The sequence below is a fragment of the Manis javanica genome, chromosome 10 (genome assembly GCF_040802235.1).
Source record: "Manis javanica isolate MJ-LG chromosome 10, MJ_LKY, whole genome shotgun sequence".
In the NCBI taxonomy this organism is placed as follows: domain Eukaryota; kingdom Metazoa; phylum Chordata; class Mammalia; order Pholidota; family Manidae; genus Manis; species Manis javanica.
This window is the reverse complement of record NC_133165.1, coordinates 78,709,032-78,735,303: the sequence shown is the minus strand read 5'-3', so window position 1 is coordinate 78,735,303 and position 26,272 is coordinate 78,709,032. Positions and strand designations below refer to the sequence as shown.

At 42.9% G+C, this 26,272-nt stretch overlaps 1 protein-coding gene across 7 annotated transcripts; it reads left to right on the top strand.

The window, feature by feature from the left end:
• The first annotated feature begins 1,523 nt into the window (after positions 1-1,523).
• On the top strand, positions 1,524-26,272 carry OS9 (OS9 endoplasmic reticulum lectin). 7 transcript variants are annotated; one of them, XM_017645095.3, is made up of 15 exons: positions 1,525-1,716; positions 2,137-2,313; positions 3,165-3,228; positions 3,359-3,435; positions 3,614-3,712; positions 21,294-21,504; positions 21,622-21,726; positions 21,932-22,032; positions 22,231-22,282; positions 22,969-23,057; positions 23,262-23,537; positions 23,790-23,979; positions 24,858-25,022; positions 25,164-25,276; positions 25,542-26,272. In XM_017645095.3, exons 1-15 carry the CDS (start codon positions 1,555-1,557, stop codon positions 25,665-25,667), a joined length of 2,007 nt encoding a protein of 668 aa, XP_017500584.1. In that variant the 5' UTR covers positions 1,525-1,554; the 3' UTR covers positions 25,668-26,272. The 7 variants fall into 7 exon arrangements, with proteins under 7 accessions (XP_036847998.1, XP_036847997.1, XP_036847996.1 ...); XM_017645157.3 differs by having other exon boundaries at positions 1,526-1,716; positions 21,625-21,726; XM_017645004.3 differs by having other exon boundaries at positions 1,526-1,716; positions 21,625-21,726; positions 22,228-22,282.

Sequence of the window (26,272 nt, the reverse complement as noted above, 5' to 3'; positions counted from 1 at the left end):
ATTTCTTCTTGTTTTGGTTTCTTTCTTGTATATAAAAACCTTGCCTTAAGGTCTCTTCTGCCGCTGTTACCTTGAAAGGGGTCTAGTGGCTGGAAGACTAACTTCCAAGATCAAAGAAAGGAGTTGGCATCTAATCACCATTAAATGGATCTTCCTTGAGCAGACAAGGTTGGCAATAGTTTAGTAAACAGAACATCATCTTCACTAGATCTTGGGGGAAGCATTTCAAAGTTATCTCAAATTTAATCACATATTTAAAGCCCAAACATACTCACTTCCTGCATGTCTTTCAAATTATCTTATTTTTTGCAAAGGAGAAAATTGTGATAGTCTAACCAGCACTGTCCAATACGGGAGCCATCAAATGTTGCAATGTGGCCAGTCTGAATTGAAATATGCCTTCAGTGAGAATACACGTTTGATCTCGAAGACTTGGTACCAAAAACATATAAAATACCTCAATAATTTTTAAGTATCATTTACGTGGTGAAGTGTTGATATCTTGGGTATGTTATGTTAAAAATATTACTAAAATTAATTTAGCTTGTCTCTTTTTATCTTTTCAGTGTGGCTAGAAAACTTTAAATTGAACATGTGGTTTGCAATATGTTTCTATTGGAAGGCATTGCTTTCAATTTAAAGAGCAAATGCTCTAAAAAACAAAAAACAAAAAACAAAACCTTGCCTTAAATGTCTGATCTCCTTGGCTGTCTTGATTGAAAGGACTACACGGGAGCTGGGGCATGAAGGCCAAGGGCTTTATTGTAGGATTCCCTCATTTATTTCATGAAGAGGCCCTAATGAGAGTATCCTTGGGATTTCTCTTTTGGTCTGGTCAGATTCCCCAGAGCTTTCCCAAAGGTATAATCATGCTTTTGTTTATCTTTGTTTAGAAATCACTTTATGAGGTTTGCTAAACCGGTCACCATTCTTCCATTTGCTTTCTAGCTTCTAAAACACTGCTGCAGTTGTCTCCTTCCCCTTTCTCTTTATTGTTATATGGCCTCGAGGATACGTGCATTCGCCCCTCTTCCCCCAGCCTTTAGCTGGAAGCTCCCATTATTTCTTCAGGATAATTTTATTGGAGGACAACTACAGGATCGTGTGGAAAGCTTTTGACACAATTACCAGATTGCGCTAAATTGTATGTATATATGAAAAGAGGAATTCTTTTGTACAACCTTTGTTTTGTAACAGGAATTTTGTAACTTTCATGGGTATTCTGCGCGCCTCAAGCCTCCGCCTTGCGAGGGCCGAATACAATGCAAGAAATGACTGAAAAATAATGAGAAATGAGCATAACAGCGGAGCGAGGACAGAGAAAAGGTGCTCAATCCAGCCCTGGGCATAGACCGCGCCTCCTGGGCCCCTGGTGTTGCTGATCGCCGTGGTCCACCTCCCTGGGCTTTGGAGACACATTTACAAATGGGAATGGGGTACGTGAGAGGGACAGAACGTCTAGCCAATGGAACCTTGCGGCGTTAGTGGGCGGGGTGAGGCCGCTGCCAGGCTTAGGGCGGAAAGAGTTGCTCCGGCTCCGAAGGGGAACGGAAGATGGCGGCGGAGGCGGTGCTGTCCGGTGTGTTGGGGCTGCTGCTTCTGGGGCTCCTGTTACCCGCAAGTCTGACCGGCGACGTCGGGAGCCTGAACTTGGAGGAGCTGAGTGAGATGCGTTACGGGATCGAGATCCTGCCATTGCCTGTCATGGGAGGACAGGTGAGCAGGAGTAGAGAGTCGAGGGTCCGGGGCAAGGGGAAGGGAAGAAGGTAGAGGAAGAGGGCAGCGGTGGAGTCTGCGGAGGGAGCCTACGGAGAGTCGGGAAGAGTAGGTGGATGTTCTGCCAGGACTCCTGAGAATCGCGTACTGAGACCCATTCCGCTGGTGCCTGGGACTGGGAGGGACAGGGCGTCCCGCTGTCAGCTTCTGGTCCCTGTTCCCGATCCAAACACTGAGGCTGGGCTTCGCCCGGTGGAGAAGTGCGAGCGCCCTGTCCCCTCACCCACCGAACAGCTGGAGGACTTGTGGTTCATTCTGTCTTGACCGGGCTCTTCCCCAGACCTGAAGAGGGAATTCGTTGTTCTCCCTGATCCCAGCCTCTCTTTGCCTCCCTGCCCCCGACCCTCCCTTCTTTCCCAGAGCCAAGCTTCGGACGTGGTGATTGTCTCCTCTAAATACAAACAGCGCTATGAATGTCGCCTGCCAGCTGGAGCTATTCACTTCCAGCGTGAAAGGGAGGAGGAGGCACCTGCTTACCAAGGGCCTGGGATCCCTGAGTTGTTGGGTCCAATGAAAGATGCTCCCTGCCTGCTGAAGGTGAAGGGGACTGGGATGGATGGAATGAGGGCTTGGGAACTAGCTGTCTGCCTGAGAACGAGAGTGCCTGTGAGTGAGGAAGGATCAGGAAAGACCTGTAGGAGTTAAGAAAGCCACTGGAGGAATAGACTTATTGTACAGACAGGAAGGAAGCAAAGAATCCTGCAACCACTGGTACCACTTTGCTAAAGGTTAGGATCAACAACCTCAAAATAAGAGTTAAGCCAAGATGGAGGTACCTAAAGAGGGTCAGTGTGGGTAGGGGGTCACCTCCGTAGATGGAGAAGCCTTCCTGGTAAAGTCACCCCTGCTTCAACTGCTCTCTGCCCAGTACCCTATTTTATTTTCATCATGGCACCTTTCAGGATCTGAAGTCATCTTATTACCTGAATCATCCATTTACTCATATTTGGTCTGAGTCCCAGCACTAGAAAATAATCCAGGAGGCCAGAGAATTTAACTTGTCCACAGCTGTATCCCCAGTGGCTAGAACAGCATAAGGAATGTTGTAGAAATTCAATCAATTTTTGAATGTTCTATGTTTCCCTGGTCTGAATACTTCAAGGATACCATAATTTCTTATCTTTATGGAGGACAAAATAAGGATTAAAACAAATCTTAAAAGGGGGAGGAATGGAAAGGCCACAGGTAGAATACAGTTAGACTTTGGAGGTATCTCTCCCATTCACAGAAGGAAAATAGCCCTCCCTCCTCGTGGAGAATGTGAGAATTGAGTATGGACCAGATGAGAAGGAGTTAAAAGGTTATGTGTCTGGAGCCAGGAGAGAGCCAGGTTTCAGGCAGAGACATCTGCATTCCATCCTCCTGATTGTCCATTTTTGTATTGTCAGACTAAAGACTGGTGGACATACGAATTCTGTTATGGACGCCACATCCGGCAGTACCATATGGAAGGTGACTGACACCTACGTTTTCTCTAAGCCCTCAGCAACATGTCATGGAAGGTGACCTATCTGCCCCATCCCCTTCCCCCCTGGTCCTCTTAAAAGGGAGTAACAGTGCTTCACTCTGGTTTCTCTCACAGATTCAGAGATCAAAGGTGAAGTCCTCTATCTCGGCTACTACCAATCGGCCTTCAACTGGGATGATGAAACAGCCAAGGTGCCAGGAGTATGGGACTGGGAGAGGGGGGTCCTGGCTACAGACTAAGCTCTCCCAAGAAGGGGAGTGTCAGGATTAGCTGACACATCTTGGGGGGCTTTGTGGCCGTTAGGACCAAGTGCCATTCTCCCTCCTTGCTGTTTTTCTCATACTCACTCCCTTCTGATGTCCTCCTCAGGCCTCCAAGCAGCATCGCCTGAAACGCTACCACAGCCAGACCTATGGCAATGGGTCCAAGTGTGACCTCAATGGGAGGCCCCGGGAGGCCGAGGTTCGGGTGAGTCTTGAGAGAGGGAAGTTGACACTCCCTCAGTGACAATTCGGATTCTAAGTGGAGAGGGCAGGATTGTATCTTGTAGTCAAGAGTTTAACCCTAAATTTAAGACTCATATTTCTAGCTGTCAGCTGGACGTCACTGCCTGGATAGTCACAGGCACTTCAGGCCAACAGTTCCCACATCCTCCCCTCTGAGCCCCAGCCATACTTAGTACTTACCCGGTTCACATGTTTCTCCTTTTGATCATCTGTGCTAGCACCCTGAGCCTCATTAGTGACTTTCCCTGTCCTTCTCTTTGTCCCCCTTTCTCATGTAATGATTCTTCCAAGGTTGTGCTGGTGCAGGGCCTGGGCTCCACTCTGGGGATGCAGTAGCCAGCAAACACGAAGGCCTTGCCCTTATGGGGTGCACGATCTCAAGAAGAAGATAGATGTTAATGAGAGAGTTCACAGGAATGAGTCTGTGGTTACAAACAGGAGTGATGTCAAGGAAAGGACTTAGTTCTCTCAGAGCAAATAACAAAGCCTGTTCCCTCTACTTCCAGATTTGTCAGTGCTCTCTCCTCTTCCCATGTTGCCACCTTCATCCCTCACCTGCATCACTGCCAACAGCCTCTCGACATGTGTTCCTGATTGGGTGGTCCTTAACTGAGTTCAGGCAGGCAGATGTAGTATGGGAATATTCCTCAGGTGCTCTAATATGTATTCACAAACACCTGTAGAAAACCACATGCCATAGAATCATCTCTAATGCAACTGTGTGCTGGTAAATGTTGAACACCCAGATGGCCAGAGCAAGGTTGGAGGGTGGCAGAGAGGGGAGCCCTGATTTGTAATGTTTGCTAATATCCGTGGTATACATATCCCCACCATGGCCACATTCATGCTGTCACTGTGAAGTGCGCCATCTTGCAACATCCCCGGAAGTTTGCCAATTGACTCTTATGAACAGGTGTGAGCTGGCTCTAACACAGCACTGTGAGAAAGTGTCACTTCTGTACCTTGTCCTGGAAAACCTTCAGTGATTCTGCCCGTTCTAAGGATGAGATGCAAATACTTCAGCATTGGCTGGGATGGTAGCAGTGGAGATGGTAGGAGGCAGCCGGATTCTGGATGTATTTTGAAGGCGGCACCAATAAGATTTGTTGATGGATTGGGTGTGGGGTGGAGGCAAGTGTGACTCCAGGGTTTTTAGCCTGAGCAACTGGAAGAATGAAATTGTCATTTAGTAAGGTGGGAAGGAACACGTTTGCAGAAGGAAAGTAGGCTGGTGTTAGAAGAAGGCCAAGATGCTCATAGACCTCCAGTGGTGATGCTAGTTGGTAGCTAGCTCTGTGACTCTGGAATTCAGGAACCAAGTCTGGGCGGTAGCTGTAAATGCTTAGTGTTTATGCCTCTCTGGCCCACTTTCTCTCCTTTGAACCAGTGGGTCTGTTCCTTCTGACTAAAGCCGTCATCCCACAGATCTCTGAATGGCCGGCTCCATCCCCTTATGCAGGTCATATATTCCTGTGATGCCTCTCCAGGGAGACTTGCTGTCAGCACATAGACACACATGTGCACCCTTTTGTCTGGTAAACGCCTGCCTCCGATAAACACCTACAGGGTTTTATATTCTTTGAAGCATGTATTATTTCCTGAAATTGTTTTTTAATGTCTTTCTCTGTCTACCCCCTACTAGAACAAGCTCCAGGAAGGCAGGAACAAAGTCTTATTTTCTGCTTTATCCTCAGTGCCTAGAACAGTGCCAGGCGCCAAGTAGGTGCCCAGAAATTATTCATCACATGAATAGAATGAATGATAAGCCAGGTCAAATGTCACTCATTTTATGTAAACTTTCTTGACCAACCCAAAAAGTTGTTTCCTTCAGTGTTTCATATACATGTATCCATGCCCACACGTATCCATATCTTAGTCTGGATGGCTTATAAACAACACATATTTTTTTCTCACAGAAGTGAGAAAAAGCCAGAAGTCGGAAATCAAGGTGCCACCATGGTCAGGTGAGGACCCTCTTCCAGGTCACAGACTTCTTGTTTCTTCTCACTTGGTGGAAGGGGCAAGGGAGCTCTATGGAGTCTCTTTCATAAGAGCGTTGATCCCATTCCTGAGAGCTCTACCCTTACAACCTAGGCATCTCCCAAAGGCCCTACCTCCTAATACGGTCACAGTGGGCATTAGGATTCCAACGTAAGAACTTTAGGGGGTCACAAACAATCAGCCCATAGCAGCCCACAGCATCTGCACTCATATATAATCTGGTAGAGCATGCACTGTGTCCTTATTGTTTATTATTGTTTGTATCTTCAGTAGGGCAAAGGCTGCATTTCCCTGTCATCTATTGAGCATGTGCCCAGTGCCCAGCACTGTAATAGAAAATGGGAATGAAATGGTGATGGAGATACCTTGTCCTGTTCTCAGACATGAAATAAACAGCCACAATGAACAAGATAAACACTTTGACAGGGAAAGTACACATCATAGGTGAGGACACAATAAAGGGGCTAACCAAGTCTAGGGAAAGGGGAGGCCTAGAGAATTTGACCCGTGAACTAACAGTTGAAGGTGAGGAGTTAGTCCAGCTGCTGCAGAAGGTGGGCGAGGGCTGGAGAGGGCAATCCAGGAGGAAGGTACAGTAAGTGCAAAAGGCGTGGGTGCAAGAGGTGGTGGCCAGTGCTGAGACTGATGGCTCTTCACAGTGCCTGGAGAGGATTGCAGGGAGAGAGTGTGAGAGGAGGCTGGCAGGTGTTAGGGCACAAGTTACAGGTCCTGAAGCTCTGTAGCCATGTTGAGGAGTTTGGACAATTCAAGAAACAGAGGGACCAGTGAAGTCTTTTATAACAGAATGATGACTTATATTCCGTTTTGGTTTTGAAGGCGCACTCTGGCTGGGAGTATAGCAAATGTTTGGGAGACCACTTTGGAGGTGGTTGTAGCAATCCAGGTGAGAAAAGAAGGTGACTTGTGGATGATCTCAAGGAAGCAAAAGAAGTAGAGTAAGATCCCCAGGTTTCTGGCAGGAGCAACTGGCTAGATAGTGGCTCCTATTACTGATAGCTACAGTGGAAAGAGGAGTATGTTTGGTGAAAGAAAGTGAGACTTTGGTTTTGTATATGGTGATTTTAGTGGTGGTAGGTATCCAAGTAGAGATATTCTGAGGAGGCCGTTGCATCTGTGGTTTGGAGCTCGGGAGAGAGATCCGAGTTGAACCTGGAGGGCTGGCAGTCATCAACATATTCGTTATGGTTACAGTCATGCTGTGGATAAAATCTGCCCCCAAAGAAACAAGTGGAACAGAACTTTAAGGAAGCCATCACTGAAAGCAGGCGCAGAAGGGAGCTTTGCCTAGAAGAAGGGGCCAGAAAGGAGGCTGTGGTGACATGGAACCCAGGAAGGACAGATATATCTCAAGGGAATGGGCCAGGTGTTGACTGCATCTGAGCCTTCAGGGAAGAGGAGAATTAAAAATTGTGGGTGGGTTGCATCTGGAATTGTTATTTTCATAAAAGCAAAGTGTGCACATGGAAATAAAAATACAAATGGCAGGCATGAGAATCAGATGAAAATCTGTGAGTCCTTTACTCCCTGTCTCCCTGGACCAGCCTTTTGGTTGGACTTAATGACAAAGTCATTGGCTGTCTTTGGTAGAGCAGTTTCAGTGGTGGTGGAGGTTAGGTGTTGAGGAAGGTGCGGAAGAAGTAGAAATCTTTGAAGAAATCTGGATACAAGGGCAAGCAGTAGAGGGGCTGTGAGAATGGGGAGTGTGGCACTTCGTTGTTTGGTGTTTTAAAATGGGAACATGTTTAAATGCTGTTGGGTAGTCCTAGGAGAAAGTAGAGCTGAGGTAAGGAGAGAATTGAAGAGGATGTGAGCAGGGCTCGGGTGCAAGACACAGGAGAGCAGAGGAGGGGGCTCTCAATCTGTAACTAGAATGAAAGGGTGGGGAGAATGCAGGTTTTAGTGGCAGGAAATTGAGGGCATTTCTGTCTGGCTGCTTCTCATTTTCAGTTCATATATCCTGGCGGACCACCCAAGTTGATCGCCTGTGTGCCTGAGTAAATGCCCCACACCAGGACAGGCGCAGTGAACCTGAATTGTCCCAATGCCCCGATGGTAGGAGCAGGGTGTGCAGTGTTTGGTAGAAGTGTGGTTTCTGTGGGGTTTGGGAAGAGTTCGTTAGCCATCTGGAATTAGATAAACTAGGATCTCTATCTCAATACTTGTATTAAGTAAGATTTCAGAGAGATCTAAGAGTTTTTCCTTTTTAATTTTAATTATGCAACATTTCAAACTTATAGAAAATGATGTCATAGGAATGCCATAAATGCACTGCCAAATAAAACAAATATTAACATTTTGACATCTCTGGCTTTTTAAATAAAGAATAACATGCTAATGATATAGTTAAAGCCTACTCTCTCATTTCACCCTCCTTTCCAGAAACAACCACAACCATCTCCATACTTGCTTTGTACTTTTATTACCAATACATGTATCATAAACAATATAGATCGTTTTGTATTTTACATTATACATCAGTGGTATCGACTGCTTTTTCACTAATCAATGTTTTTGCCATTCTGTGGCATGCTGCGATCTAGTTCAGTGATTTTAATGGCTCTATTGTGTTTCATTGTTTACGTACCCACTTCTCTACAGTTGGTTTCCACTCTAATGCTCTTATACACAGTGCTGCGATGTAGGTCTCATTGGGAACGTCCAGAGGTTCTCCAAGGGAAAGACCTGGAAGTGAAAGCATTCACTGGGTTGCAGGGAGTACCTATTTCATTGATGTATTTGGCTCATTGCCCATTTCTTCAATGCGTTTTTCTTCTTAACATACAGCCATTCTTCATTTGCTTTTAGTATTGTTTTTAAGTTATGGTAAAACAGACAAAAAGTTACCATTCTAATCATTTTCAAGTGAACAGTTTGGTGACAGTAAATATATTAACAGTGTTGTATAACCATTACTATCTATTTCTAGAACTTTTTCATCATCCCAAACAGAAACTCAGTATCCATAAAGCAGTAACTCTGCATTTCTCCCTGCTCTGCAGCCTCTCTTTCACTTTTTGTCCGTATGAATTTGCCTGGGTAGCTCATGAAAGTGGAATCCGACATTTATCCTTTTGTGTCTGGCTTCTCTCACTATGCTTTCAAGGATCATCCGTGTTGTAGCATATATCAAAATTTTCTTTCTTTTTATGGCATGTTTTATGGCATGTTCCTTTTATGGAATATTTAATAGCATCCCATTGTAAATATACACTACGTTTGTTTATTCATCTATTGATGAATGGACATTCTGGTATTTCCACCTTTAGCTATTGTAAATTATGCTGCCGTGAACATTGGTGCACATGTATCTGTTTGAGTCCCTGTTTTAATTCCTTTGGGTATAGACTTCAGAGTGGAATATACTTTATGGTAATCCTGTGTTTAACTTTTTTGAGAAATTGCCAAACTAATGTCCACAGCAGTGTCACTATACATTTCCACTAGCAGTGCACAAGGATTCCAATTTCTCTACACCCTCTCCAACAGTTGTTTTCCTTACTTTTAAAATAATAACCATCTTAGTGGGCACGAAGTGTACCTTGTGGTTTTGAACTGCATTTCCCTAATAACTGATGATGTTGAGCATCTTTTTATGTGCTATTGGCCATTTGCCTAATGTCTGTTTAAATTCTTTGCCCACTTTTCAATTGGGTTATTTGTTTTTCTTTCTGTTAATTTGTCAGAGTTCTTTATATATTCTGGATGTTAATCTCTTACCAGATATGTGATTTGTAGATATTTTCTCCCATTCTTTGGGTTGCTTTTTCACTTTTATTTATTTATTTATCTATCTATCTATCTATTTATTTATTTATTTTTGGTATCATTAATACACACTTACATGAACAACATTATGCTTACTAGATTCCCCCCATTATCAAGTCCCCACCACATACCCCATTACAGTCACTGTCCATCAGCGTAGGTAAAATGCTATAGAATCACTACTTGTCTTCTCTGTGTTGTACTGCCTTCCCCGTGCTCCTCCCCTACATTACATGTACTAATCATAATGTCCCTTTTTTCCCTTATCCCTCCCTTCCCACCCATCCTCCCCAGTCCCCTTCCCTTTGGTAACTGTTAGTCCATTCTTGGGTTCTGTGAGTCTGCTGCTGTTTTGTTCCTTCAGTTTTTCTTTGTTCTGATACTCCACAGATGAGTGAAATCATTTGATACTTGTCTTTCTCTGCCTGGCTTATTTCACTGAGCATAATACCCTCTAGCTCCATCCATGTTGTTGCAAACGGTAGGATTTCTTTTCTTCTTGTGGCTGAATAATATTCCACTGTATATATGTACCACATCTTCTTTATCCATTCATCTGCTGATGGACACTTAAGTTGCTTCAATTTCTTGGCTATTATAAATAGTACTGCGATAAACACAGGGGAGCATATGTCTTTTTCAAACCGGACTCCTGCATTCTTAGGGTAAATTTCTAGGAGTGGAATTCCTGGGTCAAATGGTATTTCTATTTTGAGTTTTTTGAGGAACCTCCATACTGCTTTCCACAATGGTTGAACTAATTTACATTCCCACCAGCAGTGTAGGAGGGTTCCCCTTTCTCCACATCCTCACCAACATTTGTTGTTGTTTGTCTTTTGGATGTTGGCCATCCTAACTCATGTGAGGTGATATTTCATTGTGGTTTTAATTTGCATTTCTCTGATGATTAGCGATGTGGAGCATCTTTTCATGTATCTGTTGGCCATCTGAATTTCTTCTTTGGAGAAGTGTCTGTTCAGATCCTCTGCCCATTTTTTAATTGGGTTATTTGCTTTTTGTTTGTTGAGGTGGGTGAGCTCTTTGTATGTTTTGGATGTGATCCCCTTATCGGATATGTCATTTATGAATATATTCTCCCATACTATAGGATGCCTTTTTGTTCTATTGATGGTGTCCTTTGCTGTGCAGAAGTATTTTAGTATTTTAGTTTGATATAGTCCCACTTGTTCGTTTTGCTTTTGTTTCTCTTGCCCATGGAGATATGGAGATATGTTCATAAAGAAGTTGCTCATGTTTATATTCAAGAGAGTTTTGCCTATATTTTCTTCTAAGAGTTTTATGGTTTCATGACATACATTCAGGTCTTTGATCCATTTTGAGTTTGCTTTTATGTATGGAGTTAGACAGTAATCCAGTTTCATTCTTTTACATGTAGTTGTCCAGTTTTGCCAACACCAGCTGTTGAAGACTGTCATTTCCCCATTTTATATCCATGGCTCCTTTATCATATATTAACTGACCGTATGTGCTTGGGTTAATATCTGGACTCTTTATTCTGTTCCACTGGTCTATGGGTCTGTTCTTGTGCCAGTACCAAATTGTCTTGATTACTGTGGCTTTGTAGTAGAGCTTGAAGTTTGGAAACAAGATCCCCCCTGCTTTATTCTTCTTTCTCAGGATTGCTTTGGCTATTTTGGGGTCTTTTGTGGTTCCATATGAATTTTAGAACTATTTGTTGCAGTTTGTTGAAGAATGCTGTTGGTATTTTGATAGGAATTGCATTGAATCTGTAGATTGCTTTAGGCAGGATGGCTATCTGAACAATATTAATTCTTCCTACCCAAGAGCATGGGATGAATTTCCATTTATTAGTATCCTCTTTAATTTCTCTGAGGAGTGTGTTGTAATTTTCACGGTATAGATCTTTCACTTCCTTGGTTAGGTTTATTCCTAGGTATTTTATTCTTTTTGATGCAACTGTGAATGGAATTGTTTCCTGATTTCTCTTTCTGCTACTTCATTGTTAGTGTATAGGAAGGCAACAGATTTCTGTGCATTAAGTTTGTATCCTGCAACTTTGCTGAGTTCAGATATTAGTTCTAGTAGTTTTGGAGTAGATTCTTCAGGGTTTTTAATGTACAATATCATGTAATCTGCAAACAGTGACAGTTTGACGTCTTCCTTACCAATTTGGATGCCTTTTATTTGTGTTGTCTGATTGCTGTGACTAGGAACTCCAGTACTATGTTGAATAAAAGTGGGGAGAGTAGGCATCCTTGTCTTCTTCCCGATCTTAGGTGAAAAGCTTTCAGCTTCTTGCTGTTAAGTTTGATGTTGGCTGTGGGTTTGTCAGATATGGCCTTTATTATGTTGAGGTACTTGCCCTCTATGCCCATTTTGTTGAGAGTTTTTATCATGAATGGATGTTGAATTTTGTCGAATGCTTTTTCAGCATCTATGGAGATGATCATGTGGTTTTTGTCGTTCTTTTTGTTGATGTGGTGGATGATGTTGATGGATTTTTTAATGTACCATCCTTGCATCCCTGGGATGAATCCCACTTGATCATGGTGTATGATCCTCTTGATGTATTTTTGAATTCGGTTTGCTAATATTTTATTGAGTATTTTTGCATCCATGTTCATCAGGGATATTGGTCTGTAATTTTGTTTTTTTGTGGTGTCTTTGCCTGGTTTGGGCATTAGAGTGATACTGGCTTCATAGAATGAGTTTGGAAGTATTCCCTCCTCTTCTATTTTTTGGAAAACTTTAAGGAGAATGGGTATTATGTCTTCTCTAAATGTCTGATAAAATTCAGTGGTGAATCCATCTGGTCCGGGAGTTTTGCTCTTGGGTAGTTTTTTGATTACCAATTCTATTTTGTTGGTGGTAATTGGTCTGTTTAGATTTTCTGTTTCTTCCTGGGTCAGTCTTGGAAGGTTATATTTTTCTAGAAAGTTGTCCATGTCTTCTAGGTTACCCAGTTTGTTAGCATATAGATTTTCACAGTATTCTCTAATAATTTTTGTATTTCTGTGGTGTCCATCATGATTTTTCCTTTCTCATTTCTGATTGTGTTTATGTTTGTAGACTCTCTTTTTTTCTTAATAAGTCTGGCTAGGGGTTTATCTATTTTGTTTATTTTCTCAAAGAAGCAGCTCTTGATTTCACTAATTTTTTCTATTGTTTTATTCATCTCAATTTTATTTATTTCTTCTCTGATCTTTGTTATGTCCCTCCTTCTACTGACTTTGGCTTCATTTGTTCTCCTTTCACAGTTGCAATAATTGTGAATTTAGACTATTCATTTGGGATTGTTCTTCCTTCTTTAAATAGGCCTGGATTGCTATATACTTTTCTCTTAGAACTGCCTTCGCTGTATCCCACAGAAGTTGGGGCATTGTGCTGCAGTTTTCATTTGTCTCCGTATATTGCTTGATCTCTGTTTTAATTTGGTCATTTATCCATTGATTATTGAGGAGCATGTTGTTAAGCCTCCATGTGTTTGTGAGCCTTTTTGTTTTCTTTGTACAATTTATTTCTAGTTTTACATCCTTGTGATCTGAGAAGTTGGTTGGTAGAGTTTCAATCTGTTTGAATTTACTGAGGCTCTTTTTGTGGCCTAGTATGTGGTTTATTCTGAAAAATGTTCTGTGTGCACTTGAAAAGAATGTGTATCTTGCTTCTTTTGGGTGGAGAGTTCTGTAGATGTCTGTTAGGTCCATCCGTTCTAATGTGTTTTTCAGTGCCTCTGTCTTCTTACTTATTTTCTGTCTGGTTGATCTGTCCTTTGGAGTGAGTGGAGTGTTGAAATCTCCTAGAATGAATGCATTACATTCTATCTCCCTTTTTAATTCTGTTAGTATTTGTTTCACATATGTAGGTGCTCCTGTGTTGGGTGCATAGATATTTATAATGTTTATATGCTCTTGTTGGATTGACCCCTTTATCATCATGTAATGTCCTTCTTTGTCTCTTGTGACTTTCTTTGTTTTGAAGTCTATTTTGTCTGATACAAGTACTGCAACACTGGCTTTTCTCTATTGTTTGCGTGAAATATCTTTTTTCATTCCTTCACTTTTAGTCTGTGCATGTCTTTGGGTTTGAAGTGAGTCTTTTGTAGACAGCATATAGACGGGTCTTGTTTTTTTATCCATTCATTGACTCTGTGTCTTTTGATTGGTGCATTCAGGCTATTTACATTTAGGGTGATTATTGATAGGTGTGTGCTTATTGCCATTGCAGGCTTTAGATTCGTGGTTACCAAAGGTTCAAAGGTAACTTCCTTACTATCTAAGAGTCTAACTTAACTCACTTAGTATGCTATTATAAACACAATCTAAAGGTTCATTTTTTTTTCCCCTTCCTTTTCTTCCTCCTCCATTCTATACATATTAGGTATCATATTCTGTACTCTTTGTCTATCCCTTTTTATTACCTCTGGTGACAGCTATTTAACCTTAGGAACACTTCCATCTATAGCAGTCCCTCCAAAATACACTGTAGAGATGGTTTTTGGGAGCTAAATTCTCTCAGCCTTTGCTTATCTGGAAATTGTTTAATCCCTCCTTCAAATTTAAATGATAATCTTGCCAGATAAAGTATTCTTGGTTCAAGGCCTTTCTGCTTCATTGCATTAAATATATCATGCCACTTCCTTCTGGCCTGTAAGGTTTCTGCTGAGAAGTCTAATGATAGCCTGATGGGTTTTCCTTTGTATGTGATCTTATTTCTCTCTCTGGCTGTTTTAATAATGTCTTTATCCTTGATGTTTGCCATTTTAATCATTATATGTCTTGGTATTGTCCTTTTTGGGTCCCTTGTGTTGGGAGATCTGTGGATCTCCATGGCCTGAGAGACTATCTCCTTCAATTGGGGAAGTTTTTAGCAATTACTTCCTCAAAGACACTTTCTCTTTTTCTCTCTCTTCTTCTTCTGGTACCCCTGTAGTACGAATACTGTTGCATTTGGATTGATCACACTGTTTTCTCAATATTCTTTCATTCTTAGAGAACCTTTTTTCTCTCTGTGTCTCAACTTCTTTGTATTCCTCTTCCCTAATTTCTATTTCATTTATCGTCTCCTCCACCATAATTAATCTGCTTTTAATCCCCTCCATTGTGTTCTTCAATGATTGGATCTCTGTCCTAAATTTGTTCCTGACTTGAATATTTTTCTTTACCTCTATGAGCATGTTAATGATTTTTATTTTGAAATCTGTTTCAGGAATATTCATGAGGTCGATTTCAGTTTTATCTTTCTCAATTGTATTCATAATTTTTCTTTGAACCAAGTTCCTTGGATGTTTCATATTTGTCTGTGGTGCCCCCTAGTGCACAGAAGCTCTACTCTCTGGAGCTGCTCAGCCCCTGGAGCACTGTTGGGGGTCACAGAGGAGTGGTGTTGGTGCTTGGGGGGAGGAGAGAGCTGTTTCCTGCTTCCCGGCTGCTATGTCTGTCTCCACTGCCAGAACCAGTGGGCTGAACACACAGGTGGAAGCCTCTATGCTTTGTGTTTGTAGCTGCTGTAGGTGGGGCTTCCCTCTGGCTGGCCTGATGCCCGGGCAGGGATTGCCGGTTTGCGAGCCTGAGCCAAGTACAGGCTAGCCATGAGGAAGACACAGCAGGCTGCATGTCACAGTGGGGGGACTTGCAGCTGTGTAGCCAGGCAGGGGGTTGAAATGCCTGAAGATCATTTAAGCTCCCAGCCCTGTTCCGTGAGGTCTGCTCTTTTCTCCAGATGTATGGTCTGGTTCAGCCTTCTTTCCTGTTGCTCTTTTAGGATTAGTTGTATTAAATTATATTTTCGTATTATATGTGGTTTTAGGAGGAGGTCTCTGTCTCACCTCTCATGCCACCATCTTTAATCCACTTTTTCACTTTCTTAATGTAGTGTTCTTTGATGCACAGAAGTTTTTAATTCTGATGAAGCTTCATTTATCTTTTTTCTTTTATTGCCTGTGCTTTTGGTGTCCTACTTAAGAAACCATGGCCTGTTCCAAGGTCAGGAAGATTTTCACTTATGTTTTCTTCTAAGACTTTTATGGTTTTAGCTCTTAAGTTTAGGTCTTTGATTCAATTTGAATTAATTTTTGTATATGATATAAGGTAGGGTCTCCCTTCCCTCTTTTGTATGTAAATATCCAGCTTTTCTGGCACCAATTGTTGAAAGTTCTGTCCTTTTCCCTTTGAATGGTCTTGGTACCATTCAAATCAAATGCAAGTATGTTAGGGTTTATTTCTGAGTTCTCTGTTCTGTTCCATTGGTCTATGTGTTTATCCTCATGCTAGTGCCACACTATTTTGATTACTGTAGCTTCATAGTAAGCTTTAAAATGAGAAAGTGTGAGTCCTTCAACTTTGTTCTTTTTTAAAGATTGTTCTGGCTATTTGAGGTCCCTTGAGCTTCCATGTGAATTTTAAGAGAGGCTTTCCTATATCTGAAAAATGCCATTGGAGTTTTGATACAGATTGCACTGACTACGTAGGTCACTTTTTGTAGTATTGCCATCCTGACAACATTAAGTTTTCTGATCCGTGGATATAAGATGTCTTTCCATTTATTTGTGTCCTCTATAATTTATTTCAATATTGTTTTGTAATTTTCAATGTACAAGTCTTTCACCTCCTTGGATACACTTATACTATTTTATTTTTTGATGTGATTATAAATGAGAATTTTAAAAAATTTCCTTTTTGGATTATTCGTTGGGAATATATAGAAACACAACTGATACTTGCATGTTGACTTTATATCCTGCAGCTTTTCTGAATTCATTTATTAACTTTAACAATTTTTGTGGGTTCTTTTGAATCTTATGTGTGTAATATCATGTCAACTATGAACAGAGATGATTTTATTCTTCTTTCCAATTGGGATGCCCTTCTTATTTTTGCCTAACTGCTCTCATTAGTACTTCTAGTACTATACTAAATAGACGTGATGTAAGTGGGCATCCTTACCTTGTTCCTAATATTAGGGTTAAAACTTTTTCTATCAGATGTAATCACAGTGGTTCAACAGTCCCCCATCCCTCCTCCCCACCCCCATAAACTCTCCTTCCCCTTGGTAACCACTAATCACTTCTCAGTGTCTGTCATTCTAATGCTGTTTTGTTACTTCTGTTTTGCTTTGTTTTTATATTCCACAAATACGTGAAATCATATGGTATTTGTCTTTCTCCACCGGGTTTATTTCACTGAGCATAATACCCTCTAGATCCACCCATGTTGTTGCAAATGGCAGGATTTCTTTTCTTTTTATGGCTCAATAATATTCTATTGTGTGTATATGTACCACATCTTCTTTATCCATTCATCTATCGATGGATACTTAGGTTGCTTCCATATCTTGGCTATTGCAAACAGTGCAGCGATAAACATAGGGGTGCATATATCTTTTTGAATCAGGGATTTTATTTTCGTCGGGTAAATCCCTAGGAGTGGAATTACTGGGTCAAATGGTATTTTGATTTTTAGTTTTTTGAGGAACCTCCATACTGCTTTCCACAGCAGTTTAACCAATTTACATTCCCACCAACAGTGTAGGAGGGGTTCCCCTTTCTCCACATCTTTGTGAGCATTTGTTGTTACTTGTCTTTGGATAGTGGTCATCCTAACTGGTGTGAGGTGATACCTCATTTTAATTTTCACTTCCCTGATGATTAGCAATGTGGAGCATCTTTTCATGTGCCTGTTGGCCATTGGTATTTCTTGTTCGAACAAGTGTCTGTTCAGTTCTTCAGCCAATTTTTTTATTGGGTTATTTGTTTTTATGGTGTTGAGGTATATGAACTCTTTATACATCTTAGATGTTAACCCCTTCTCAGATAAATCATTTACAAATATATTCCCCCATACTGTAGGATGCCATTTTGTTCTGCTAATGGTGTCTTTGCTGTACAGAAGCTTTTTAGTTTGATGTAATCCCACTTGTTCATTTTTAATTTTGTTTCCCTTGCCCAAGGAGATGTATCCTGGAAAAAGGTGTTCATACTATGCTCAAGAGATTTTTGCCTATGTTTTTTTCTAAGAGTTTTATGGTTTCATGACTTACATTCAGATCTTTGATCCATTGCACGTTTACTTTTGTGCGTGGAGTTAGACAATAATCCAATTTCATTCTCTTATATATAGCTGTCCAGTTTCGCCAACACCAGCTGTAGAAGAGTCTGTCTTTCCCCCATTGTATATTCATGGCTCCTTTATCATATATTAATTGACCATATGTGTGTGGGTTTATATCTGAGCTCTCTATTGTGTTCCATTGATCCATGAGTATGTTCTTGTGCCAGTACCAAATTGTTTTGATTACTGCAGCTTTCAAGTAGAGCTTGAAGTCAGGGAGCCTAATTCCCCAGTTTTGTTCTTCTTTCTCAGGATTGCTTTGGCTATTTGGGGTCTTTTGTGATTCCATATGAATTTTAGAACTGTTTGTTCTAGTTCATTGAAGAATGCTGTTGGTATTTTGATAGGAATTGAATTGAATCTATAGATTGCTATTGGCAAGATGGCCGTTTTGATCATATTAATTCTTCATATCCATGAGAATGGGATAGATTTCCATTTTTTGATGTCTCTAATTTCTCTCATGACTGTCTTATAGTTTTCAGAGTAAAGGTCTTTCACCTCCTTGTTTAGGTTTATTCCTAGGTATTTTATTATTTTTGATGCAATTGTAAGTGGAGTTATTTTCCTGATTTCTCTTTTGCTAATTCTTTGTTAATATATAGAAATGCAGCGGGTTTCTGTGTATTAATTGTGTATCATGCAACTTTGCTGAATTCAGTTATTGGTTCTAATACTTTTTTGGTGGAGTCTTTAGTGTTTTCTATGTATAATTATCACATCATCTGCAAACAGTGACAGTTTAGCTTCTTTCTTACCACTCTGGATGCCTTTTATCTCTTTGTGTGTCTGATTGCCGTGGCTAGGACCTCCAGTACTGTGCTGAATAGAAGTGGGGAGAGTGGGCATCCTAGTCTTGAACCTGATCTTAGAGGAAGCGCTTTCAGCTTCTTGCTGTTAAGTATGATGTTGGCTGTGGGTTTGTCATATATGGCCTTTATTATGTTGTGGTATGTACCCTCTATACCCATTTTGTTGAGAGTTTTTATCATGAGTGAATGTTGAATTTTGTTAAATGCTTCTTCAGCATCTATTGGGATGATCATGTGGTTTTTAGTCTTCTTTTTGTTGATATGTTGTATCATTGATTGATTTGCAAATATTGTACCAACCTTGCATCCCTGGAATAAATCCCCTTGGTCATGATGGATGATCTTTTTGATGTATTTTTTCATTCAGTTTGCCAATTTTGTTGAGGATTTTTGCATCTGTGTTCATCAGGGAGATTGGTCTATGATTTTCTTCTTTTTGTTTACTGTGTTTTTGCATCCTTTTATCTTTTCTATGTTTTTTATGTTTTAAATGTGTTCTTCAAAAAGCATAGTTATTTTTTAAAAAATTTTAAGCATTTCTTCATACGTATGTTTTTGTATATGGTAGGGGTCCAACTTCATTCTTTAGCATGTAGATATCCAATTGACCCAGCATCATTTGTTGAAAAGACAATTCCCATTGAATTATCCTGATAACCTTGTCAAAAATCAAATGATGGTAAAAATAAAGGTTAATTTCTGGACTTGCAGTTCTCTTTCATTGGTCTATATATCTATCCTTATGTCAATACAACACTCCCTTGATTATTATAACTTGGGAGGAAGTTTTGAAATCAGAATGTGTGAAGTCTCCAACTGTTCTTTCTTAAAATTATTTCACCTCCTTGAAATCCCTAGAATTTTAGGTTCAGTTAATTTCTGCAAAGAAGACAAGTTGAAATTTTGATGGGGATTGCATTTGGAACTGAAGGTCAATTTGGGGAGTATTGCCATCTTAATATTAATATTTATTATTAAGTCTTCTAATCTGTGAGCTTGGATAGCTACACTTTTTAAATGTTTAAGTTCTTTCAGCAGTGTTTTGTAGTTTTCAGAGTATAAGCTTTTCAGTTCATTTGCTACATTTTTTCTAATTTCACTCTTTTTGATGCTATTGCAAATGGAATTATTTTCTTAATTTTATTTTTCAATTGTTCATTGCAAATACATAGAAATACAATTGATTCTTACAACCTGCAACCTTAGTGAACTCAGTTCTAATAGTTTTTTTAGTGGATTCCTTAGGATTTTCTATACACAAGATCAGATAACCTGTAAAGAGAGGTAATTTTTTTTCTTTTCCAATCTATGGCCTTTTATTTCATTTTCTTGCCTTATTGCCCTGGTCAGAGTCTCCACTACAATGTTGAATAGAAGTTACACAAGCAGATATCCTTGTCTTATTCCTGATTTTAGGGGGAAACCATTCAGTTTTTTACCATTAAGTATTAGTTAGCTGTGGATTTTTCATAGATACCTTTTATGAAGTTAATGAAGTTCTCTATTCCAGGCCTGTTGAAATATTTTAATCATGAAGAGGTATTGGATTTTGTCAATTATTTTTCTGTATTCATTGAGATAATCATTTGTTTTTTTGTTCTGTTGATAGGATGTATTAATTACATCAGTTGATTTTTTTTTTGTTATCCAAAGCTTACACTCCTAGGATAAATCCTTTTGATCATGGTGGTGGTGGGGTTTAATCCTTTTTATAAGGTGCTAAATTCAGTTAACTTTGGTCTGGATTTGGGGCCTATATTTGTAAGAGATAATGATCTGTAGTTTCCTTTTTTTGCGTTATCTTTGGGTTTGGTATCAGGGTAATATTGGATTCATAGAATGAGTTGAGGAATATTTATTCCTTCCTCTTCTTTATCCTAGGAGAGTTTGAGAAGGATTGGTATTTTTTTTAATGTTTGGTAGAATTCACCAGTAGACCCATCTGAACCAGGCTTTCCTATGTGGGTAGGTTCTTGATTACTATTTCAATCTCTTTACTTGTTTTAGGTCTATTCAGATTGTCTGTTTCTTCTTGAGTCAGTTTTGGTAGTTTGTGTCTTTCTAGAAATTTGTCTGTTTCATTTGATTTGTTGGCATATAGGTATTTATAGTATTCCTTTACAATCCTTTTTATTTCTGGAAGGTTGGTAGTATGTCTCCTCTTTCATTTCCAGTTGCACTAATTTGAGTCTTTTTTTCTTGGCCAATCTAGCTAAAGTTTGTCACTTTTGTTGATCATTTCAAAAATCAATTTTTAGTTTCATTTACTTTGTCTATTGTTTTTCTGTTCTCTGTTTCATTTATTTCTATTCAAATCTGTATTATTTCCTTCCCACTGTTTGCTTTGGGTTAGTTTGCTTTTCTTTTTCTAGCTTCTTAAGGTGGAAGTTTAGGTTATTGATTTGAGGTCTTTCTTGTTTAATATTGTCTTTTACAGGTAAAAACTTTCATCATATATGTATATATAGATATGCAAAGAATATTTACATGTCAAATACACTAAGTATGTACACACTGTATTTATATAAAGCAAAAATGTGAAACCAAAATAAGCTGATTGCCCACAGTTAAGCTGCCTGAATTCAATCTTGTTTTTACCACTTACCAGCGGGTCAACTTGAACAGGTCCCTTAAGTTCATCAAACCTAAGTTTCTTGACCACGTTGCTGAGATACTAATACCTACCTCACTGGGTTTTTTGTGATAATTAAATGAGCTACAGTATGTGAAATGCCATATGCACATTGTGTGCATAGTACCTGACATAAGTAAGTGCTTAATGCAAGGCAGCTGCTCTAAGAACCAAAGCTCATTATTCGTGGTAGTTACTATTTATTCATCCTCTCTGTCCTGGCAGTTCCTCTGTGATGAGGGTGCTGGTATTTCTGGGGACTACATTGATCGTGTGGATGAGCCCTTGTCCTGCTCTTACGTGCTGACCATTCGGACTCCTCGGCTCTGTCCCCACCCTCTTCTGCGGCCCCCACCCAGTGCTGCTCCCCAGGCCATTCTCTGTCACCCTGCCCTGCAGCCTGAGGAGTACCTAGCTTATATTCAGAAGCAAGCTGGTGAGTAATTAGAAGAGCAAGGAGAGGAAGGGAAGACATGGGAGGAACAAGCAGGAGATGAAGTATTGAAGAACCCAGAGGAATGTGTCCTTGTCCTGCCTGCACACTGTTTCTCAGCAGACTCAAAGCAGTATGGAGATAAAATCATAGAGGAGCTGCAAGACCTGGGCCCTCCAACATGGAGTGAAACCAAGCCTAGGTTGGTGCCCCCAAAGAAAGCAGGTGAGACCGTATTTCACCTGTTCCATGGAACTTGTCTCCATTTCTTCCCTCCTCCATTTTCCTGTCCTGTACTGGCTGTCAGGGGAGTGAAATGGTACTGCGGGCCCTAGCCCTTTAGTAACAGAGAAGGGGAATGTACCCCATCTATTTGCTGTGTTCCATTTCTCCCCTCCTTTCAGATTCCTCCCTGTTCTCTCTATCCCAGGGGCAAGCTCATCCAAGGATGAAGGCAAGGAATCAGATTTCTGGAAGATGCTTCACGAGCCAGAGGACCAAGCTCCTGAAGGGGAGGAGGTGCACGCTGAGGTGAGAGCCAGCTTCCTACCCATTTCTATTATGAGGCTGACTGTGAGCTTTGGGGTGAAGGGCCACTTGAGCTAAAGTCATTTATGAGATGACCTATGTCTGTCTTGGGAGGCAAAGATGCCCCCAGAGCTACTGCCTTAGGGCAGGGTAGGCATAAACAAGCCTGTGCACTGGCCTCTGCCCTTTTCTCCACAGCAGGAGCAGGAGCCAAACCTTGAGGCAGCAGATACAGCCCCAGGCATTCCTGATGGTGAGTGACCCTCCATGGCTCCTCCTCTGGAAGGTATTTTGGGGTTGGTCAGTGGGGGGAGTGGGAGAGAACTCAGCACTGGGGGGCAGGCCGAGTAGCCAGGCCAGCATGCATCCATTTTTACAGGAGTGAATACTCTTTGTAGACAGTTGTACCAAGGGAGGTAGCAGAGCACAGTGCTTGTACTATTTGCTGACTTTGTAATCCCAGACGATCGCACCTCTCCTCCATTTCTTCACCCATAACAGTGGTAGTAACCCCTACCTTACAGGGTTGTTGTGAGGTTAAATGAGAATGAATCTATGGTCTGCAGCAGAATGCCTGGAACTGAGTAGACAATAAATGGCATGTTTTGCGGAAAGGGGAGAACAGGATCTTGGGAAGAGGAGCCTTTCGTCCCAGGATCTCTCCTGCAGTCCTGAGAACTAGAGTGATTGCTGGAAGGGCCTCAGCAGCACAGGAAGGAGCTGGAGACTTAGCAGCTTGTCAGCATCCTTCTACTTCTCACCTGGGGTACACTAACCACAGTGCTCTCTGGGGGATATGTGGTTCCCTATCTTGCTGCCCAGACAGGTAGCTCCTGGAAGCAGGGACCATTCCCTTCTTTGGTTCTCTTGTGTCCTCTCCTTAGGAAGTCAAAATGGAATTCACAATACAGTGGGTTCATTCCTATTCTTTCATCTCAGATTTTCAGAACAATGTGCAAGTCAAAGTCATTCGGAGCCCTGCAGATTTGATTCGATTGATAGAGGAGCTGAAAGGTGGAACGAAGAAGGTACAGGCCCTGCTTGGGTGGGGGCTGCCTCCCTGCTGGAACATGTAGAAAACCACCCTGCCTGGGCCTGGTGGAGCTGCCTCCCGTCCCTTACTCCTCCCGAGTCCTCCACTCCCTCACCCCACCACTGTTGGCTGCCCCCCCCAACGTGTCTCTGCTGAAACCCCAGCTTTCTATCTCTTTCTCTCTGTCTTCATCTTCCAGGGAAAGCCAAATGCTGGCCAAGAGCAGCCTGCAGCAGATGCAGAAACCCCTCTCAGGGAACCAGAGCACAGGGAAGAGGGTGACACGCAGCATCAGAATGAGGTAGAAGAAGAGGAGGAGGATGAAGAGGAGGAGGACGAAGATGAGGATGAGCAGCAGTTACTGGGAGAATTTGAGAGGGAGCTGGATGGGATCCTGCTGCCCTCAGACCGAGCCCGGCTGCGGACGGAGGTGAAGGCTGGCATGGAGCGGGAGCTGGAGAACATCGTGCGGGAGGTGCGCAGCTCTCCCCCTCCTGTTGCTTCGGAGGGCTGCCTGCTCCTATGGGGCCAGGAGAGGACAGAGGGCTACATGGGCCTGGGACAGGGCACTCTGAAATGGCAGCTTTTGACTGAATTAGAAGGAGGTTGGTGGGGCAGGGGGTCAGAGGGAGAGTTGAGAGGGAACTGTTCCTCTCCTGTAGAGCATGAACCGTTGGCCTTCACTGCCTATGCCCTTGACTCTCCACTTCCGCCTTGGGCATTCCAGACAGAGAAGGAACTGGACCCAGACGGGCTGAAGAAGGAGTCAGAGCGTGATCGGGCAATGCTGGCCCTGACATCCACTCTTAACAAACTCATCAAGAAACTGGAGGAAAAACAGAGCCCAGAGCTGCTGAAGAAGCACAGGAAAAGGAGGGTTGTCCCCCAAAAGCCTCCCCCTCCCCCGCAACCAGCAGGTGAGAGCTGTCAGACACAAGGGAGCGGCCAAGTTCCTTGTCTTAGCCCTCAGCTGGTGTACCCCGAGGGCACCATGATCTTCCCTTCCAGGGGTGCTCCCTGTCCTCCCTCTCTGGAATGCTTCTCACTTGCCGTCATCCCTTTGCCTAGTCACCTCCTATTCATCCTTTTGGGAAGCAGCTTTTAGAGTATGTCCATCTTGTGTTTCTGACTTGCTCCTATATCCCCAGTGTCCGCCACTTTGCTGGGCATGTAGTTGGTGGTCATTAGATACTAACTGAATTGCTGTGAACCTGCATGCTGATGACTGCCCACTTATGAAGGGTTTTGCACCTGGAGAGGCAGGGTGTGAATAGGAAGCCCAGCTACTCAGAAGCCAATTGCCTGGACAGGCTTGAAGTTACTGCCTCTTCTTGCATCCTCTTGTGTCCGTTCCACTGGGTCCTGGGTCCTATGAGTGTGGAGATCAGGCATTCCAAATGGGATGTTCTAGTTTTAAACCTTCCATCCCTCTGTAAACGTTGAAATATCTGAGTACCAACATGTGGAGTGCCAAACTAATTTTCCAACCTGCTTCATAAAGCTTCTTTGTTGGTCCAGGTGGCCTGATTTTTTGCCTCAGAAAACACATTTTCCTGTAGGTGGTGGACAGAATTATTGGGTCAGAAGGGAAAAGGGGAGGCTGCAGTTGGTGGGGGGAGATTTATAGGGTGTAGAGGGTTGGGGGCTGATTTATCTTGAGCCCTGGCTTGTATACGTGTTTGAGGTGGAAAACTGCCAAGACCGATGGATGGCTTAGGGAGAGGTGACCACCACAGCCTCTAACCCTGGAGTCATAGCTCTACTTTGTGTCTCCTTGTATGTCTCCCCCTCTAAGAGGAGGATCCTGAGCACAGAGTCCGGGTCCGGGTCACCAAGCTCCGTCATGGAGGCCCCAATCAGGATCTGACTGTCCTTGAGATGAAACGGGAAAACCCACAGCTGAGACAAATCGAGGGGCTGGTGAAAGAACTGCTGGAGAGGGAGGGGCTCACGGCAGAAGGTGGGCCCTGGGGGGACTTGCTGCCCAAAATGAAGGGGCTGGGTCAGGGTGGACTGGCAGCCTCAGCGGGGCTTGGGGGTGGCAGACTTGCACCAAAGCTCCCACCCTTCCTTTCCTCTTGGCCACCCTGCTCCTTTCCAGGGAAGATTGAGATCAAAATCGTCAGACCAGGGACTGAAGGGACTGAGGAGGATGCTCGCTGGCTGACTGATGAGGACACCAGAAACCTCAAGGAGATTTTCTTCAATATCTTGGTGAGCAGTGTTGCCTCCTGCCCTCAGGTTCTGGCCCCCAGCCCCCTGCTCTGGCATGCTGCAGTGCTGGGAGCGTGGCTGAGACGCCCTGGCTGGCCCATCCTCACCGCCTGCTGAGCTCCAGTTCCTGCTGTGACACAAGGCAGGTGGTCTTGGCAGCTGGGGGCTGGCAGTCAGCAAGAGCCCCATAAGAAGTGTGGGTGCCCAGTGCCTAGATCTCAGGCATGCAGGGCCTCCCTTGGCTCAGCCTACGGCCTCCCACCAGGTGCAGGGAGCTGAGGAGGCGCGGAAGGAGAGGCAGCGGCAGCGAGAGCTGGAGGGCAATTACCGCCGTGTGTGGGGCTCTGCGGGCAGGGAGGGCGCCAGGGACCTGGATGAGTTTGACTTCTGAGCCTCCCTGCCATTGGCTGGCCAAGGAGTCCAGAGCCTTCCCAGACTGGCCCTGCCTCCTCCCCACGCCCACCCCCCAGCCTGGGGCCTAAAGGCAGAAGAGCAGAGCTGAGCTGTGGACCTGGCACCCCAGGATCTGGAGGGCCATGGGCAGTGTTGCTGCAGCTGCTGAGAGCTGCCCTCCCCACCTTTGGAAGGGAGCTTTGCTCTGCAGGCTTCTCCCCACATCCCCTTCCTTTCTGTCCCACCCCCCATCATGCCCTTTAGCTTATTGGCTCCTTTCCCCTCCCCACCTAGAGACTAGGTGAGATCTTGGGAGGGGAGTGGGGCAGGGAGAACAAAAGGGGGAAGTTCTGCAGCCCCCACACTGTTCCCTGTCCCCACTCACCTTACCCCCTCCTCTTGGACTGGCTTGGGATTCCTGCTCCTTTCCCTTTCTACACTGTCCCCTGTAATCTGTGCTTCTGAATTGAGGCTCCTTCACCTCTGTTGCTGAGGAAATGGCAGAAAGCCACCCCTAACATATCCCAGTGAAAAGGGTGGCGTGCGGAACCACCCACCATGTTCTTGAACAATCAGGTTTCTAAATAAAGGACTGGACCGTCA